The 4,596-nt window shown below is 45.3% G+C and overlaps 1 protein-coding gene across 1 annotated transcript; it reads right to left on the reverse strand.

The window, feature by feature from the left end:
* Window positions 1-3,277: 3,277 nt before the first annotated feature.
* LOC116913765 (40S ribosomal protein S17-like) lies at window positions 3,278-3,736 on the reverse strand. The gene has a single exon (XM_032918072.1). The coding sequence runs from the start codon at window positions 3,734-3,736 to the stop codon at window positions 3,359-3,361; it is 378 nt and encodes a 125-aa protein (XP_032773963.1). The 3' UTR covers window positions 3,278-3,358.
* Window positions 3,737-4,596: the final 860 nt, after the last annotated feature.

Here is a 4,596-nt window from a genome sequence, read left to right on the forward strand (position 1 = left end):
TTAGCACAGCTGAAAGCAGCTGCACAGGAGCTCTGACAGATGTTCAGTCAATATACTGATTTTACAACATTTCTTGCTGTTGGCAGTGCTGACTTATATAAGTAGACAGGAGACAGAGATAAAGAGAGGAAAAGGCCCTCATTTCTGTTCTAATTTCTTGATTGGCCAATTTCTCAAAGCAACAAGAATGTTTCATTGTACAGATGAGCAAGTCCCCTAGGGCAGGGGCTGAGCATCTGGATTTCAGAGCTTGCACACTGAGGTGTGAGTTATCTTCACACATGTGCAAGATTGGTATGGGAATGTCAAATGGACCTCCCCCACGATGATGGATTCCATACTCCATGGCTTTGTGTATACAAGGGAGACATTGCTGAGAACAACTCTGTTGAGCAACACCTGAATTCACCATGACCCCTAACTTAGCAAGAAGCCCTAGTTCCTCTTCGGCCATTTGTTCTAGTTAATCAAAATGATCTGTCTGAATATTTCTCAGCTCAAAACCCATGGAATCTTCCCTTATCTCAAGATGCTTCCTTGAAAGTGCCTGCTACCTGTATCACGTTCCCCTCACCACTGACCACATTTCATTTTTTGTTCAGGGGTCAGTTGCATTGTCTCTGGATCTGACAGGTAGTGGGGAGTTTCCATCAGTAGGCTAGAACCTCTGCTAACAAGATGACATCATTGGACCTGGTCTAACTTTTAGCCTCAGACTCAGGCATTTGAACATTTGACATTTGGTCTAGAAGATTCATCAGACATTTTTCTTTTCCCGTTAGTGACTGAAAACTCTACTGGCCTTGGATCAGCATGTGGATCTGGCTCTGAATGACTGGGACTTTGAATTTTTTTGCCTAGTATGGACTGTTCGGAGGCCAGCTTTTACTCGTCTGCCTATGTCCATGCAGGCTTCTGGAAATACCTTGCTTAAAATTGGTCCTAGACTCCAGAGTCATTAAAACCATCAGGGATCATGGTTGAGAAGCTTGTTTAGGGAAGATGCTGGAGTGATGGGTAGGAACTACCAGTACTGACAGATATCATTCCTGAATCATACACCCTGTGTAACCCCAACCAACACTGAAGGCTCTGGATCTCTGACTTTTATGTAAAGCTAAGTATCATCATGATGGAGAAAAGACATTTAACCAAAGCTTTAAGAGAGTGAAACAATGGAATCTCAAAGATAGACTGATCACTCTTCCCTTGTCTGTGTCTCACACATGTATTTCACATGATTAGCCTGTTTCAGAGGGAACCTGGAAGTGAACTTGAGGGCCTGCTTTACCCACGTTGCTTTAAAAATTTGAATTTGTTCAAGCCTGTGTTCATAACCTGTGGTTGCACTAGCAAAGCCTAGCGTGTACTCCCATTAGGTTCTATTGTCACCCTTCCCCCACCCTGAAATTCTTCCCGTTAAGCTCCTGTGCTCGGGGTTGAGAACCACTAAATGCTAACAGTGTCTTTTGATAAGTTCTTCATGGGCGATCTTTCTCTGAGCTATGTTTTTAGAGGCAGAGATGAAAGGAGTCTGAGAAATTAAAATCAAGATAAGCAGTCTCTCCCCTGGAATGTTACTAAGAGGATGTGGTCATTTAAAAGTGTTTTCCCCTCTTCTCTTCAGCTTGACATCTGAAGTCACAGGAGATGCTATCACACCTTGCTTTATTAGCATGGCTAGAGTCACCTGTTTCAGAAACCCTGGGAGCAGTAACCCGAAATGAAAAGAAAGTGGTACAGAAAGGAGATTAAAGAGAAACTAGCTCCTGGCAGCAGGAGGTGCAGGCTCCCTGCCAGGCCCCTGCAGCTACTCTGTTAAGTGGCCCCATGAATTTATTTTACTAGGAGATCACTTCCACTATCTGAGTGTACCCAAGCTGTTGTTCAGACAAGCTTCAGAAAACCCAGTTAATGTTACATAATGCATTGTTCTTCCAGGAGAAGAGGGAAGGGATAGAATGCTAGGGGGATGGTGTACCCCCAAGCCCAACCCTAAGGGTGAAAAGAATTGACCTTTTGTGTCCACCAGGGTTTGCTGAAAAGGGTCATGGAGTTCAAGAGAGGTTAGGGAGGAGGATGGTGCACATTAGCTCTTCTGCTCAAAAGCCCCAGGCCATGAGTGGGTGTGTGCTGGCAGAGCAGGCTCCAGCAGGAAAGGCAAGGTGCAGAGCAGATGGGCGGAGTCTTGGAGCAGGGCTCTGAGCTCAGGGCTTACTCTTAGGGTTAGGGATAGAACATTCCTGAAACGTGGAGGGGGCAGGGAAATGTGGGGGAAGTCCTTGGGTATTACGACTTCACACCCCAGCATTTAGGACACAGGCTAAGTTTTCAGTTACCTCCTCATCCCTCTTCTCACTGGTTTCAGATACCCTCTGAAACCAGATGTCCTGGATTTAGTACTGATAGCTCTTTCTGTTTGTGTTCCTGCTGGCCTGTCACTAACCCCAGCCCCCTCCTGGATTCTGTGAACTTTCTCTTGTAGCCAGTGACTTCAGTTCATTGGGGCATGACAGCAGCTCATTAGTCCGAAGAAAGGGGCTCAGAAATGACTTTCATCAGTTGTTATTTCTCTAGGCTTTTGAGAACAGGCAGAAATTGACAGGCAGAAGATGGTCACTTTGGTCATGGGGCCTAGGGAGAGGGAGAGGAGGGAGAGGGGAGAGAGAGAGAGAGGGAGAGGGAGAGGGGAGGGGGAGGGGGGGAAGGGGAGAGAGAAGAGAAGAGAGAAGAAGAAGAAGAAGAAGAAGAAGAAGAAGAAGAAGAAGAAGAAGAAGAAGAAGAAGAAGAAGAAGTAGAAGAAGAAGAAGAGCAGGGCCGAGAATGTAAGAATGGGTTTGCCTACTTGGGAGACCACTGGTTTCATCATGTTACAAGATGAGCAGGCTAGTAGCCTGGTGGGAGTCATGATCTGTGGATTAAAACCTGAAGAAATGCTGAGTAATGAATATATCTTAACATTTTTGTAGGGTTGAGATTGCTCATTAAACTCAGCCTGGCATTCAGCAAGAGCTGTGTTTTGCTGTGGCGTGTTGCTTACATCACTCAATCACCTTGGCCTTGTCTGATTTAACAGTTTTCTTGGACTATACAAGTATCTTTTAAATGTTAAAGGAATCTTGTATATGCACACCCACACCCATCCACAAGACTTGGGGTGCAGGGGAACAAGAGGGAGGGAGGGAGTGAGGGAGGGTGCTCTAGCAATGAAACATAGGACTTTTGAGGGGTTTGATATACATCTGTGGGAAGAGCATTACATCAGTGTTTCTGACTCTTTTTTTTTGTTGTTTTTGTTTTCAGGTTTATTGAAAATATGGCATAACAGATTAAACAGCTCCACGTGGTGTTTTGAAATTCATCCCAACCGTAGGCTGAGTGACCTGGAGTTGGAGAGACTGCCAAAGTCCAGAAGCTTCAGCATTTCCTTGGTGTCAGGATCTACCTCAATGATCTCCTGATCTAGGGCTGAGACCTCAGGAACATAATTAGCTCTCCTCTCCCTCTCTTCTTCCTGCAACTTGATGGAGATGCTTCTCACAGGACCTCTCTGAATCTGCTTCATCAGATGCGTGACATAGCCGGCTATCTTGTTCCGAAGGTTTCTGCTGGGGATGATGGCAATCTCCTCGCACACACGCTTGTTGGTGTGGAAGTCATTACCCAGGCTCGTGTAGTACTTCTCGATGATGACCCGGGCTGCCTTCTTCACGGTCTTGATGTGAACGTGGCCCATGTTGACGGGTCTCGGTAAAAGAGAGTGTTTCTGACTCTTAAACATCAAACTGGAGTAGTTTTACAGCAAAAAGTGATTTGTTGAAGATTTATTAAATAGATTTATAAAGTTTGTTTTATTTAATTTTGTGTGTATGCATGTTTTACTTGCATGTATATCTGTGGAATCTGTGTTATATGTAGCTTTTGCTATCCTGCTAAGCTCCAGGCAGACCATGCTATCAGTCCCAACCCATATTCCCTTTGATCATGTATGAAACACACACACACACACACACACACACACACACACACACACACACACACACACACACACACTTTGTTCAATTTTAACTTGACTCTTTTGGCTCAACTGCGGGACACCTCCAATCTACTGTGGCTAGCATGCCCTTCCCAGTACTCCCAGCTCAGCACCCTAAATCTGTACTCAAGTTTAGTTGCTCACCTTCAGTCCCAGCTCAACTTCCCACCCTCTGTCCTGGAGAAGCAGCCTATGATTGCTCCACTTGAGATCTCACATGGCTGGTTACCTTTTCTCCCTCTGAAGCATAGTGAAAACTCCTTTTTCCTCTCTCCTGCATTTGTTAGCTTGCCTGCAGGGACCCAGAGGTCCCATTTACTTTTCCCAGTAATTGGATACTAGCATCTTTATTGATGAATCGAGCACCAATTGGGGAACAGAACCTTAGCATCAGCACCACCCCTACAAAGCTGGAAGAGAGTGTCAGTTGTCCTGGGCCTTGAGTTATAGATGGTCATCATCTGCCATGCCAGGGTTGGGAACTAAACTCTAGTCTTCTCTAAGAGCAGCAAGTGTTGATCCATCTTTCCAACCCCTGAAGGCCTGCTTTTTTTGACTGT

Source organism: Rattus rattus, chromosome 12, assembly GCF_011064425.1.
Source record: "Rattus rattus isolate New Zealand chromosome 12, Rrattus_CSIRO_v1, whole genome shotgun sequence".
In the NCBI taxonomy this organism is placed as follows: domain Eukaryota; kingdom Metazoa; phylum Chordata; class Mammalia; order Rodentia; family Muridae; genus Rattus; species Rattus rattus.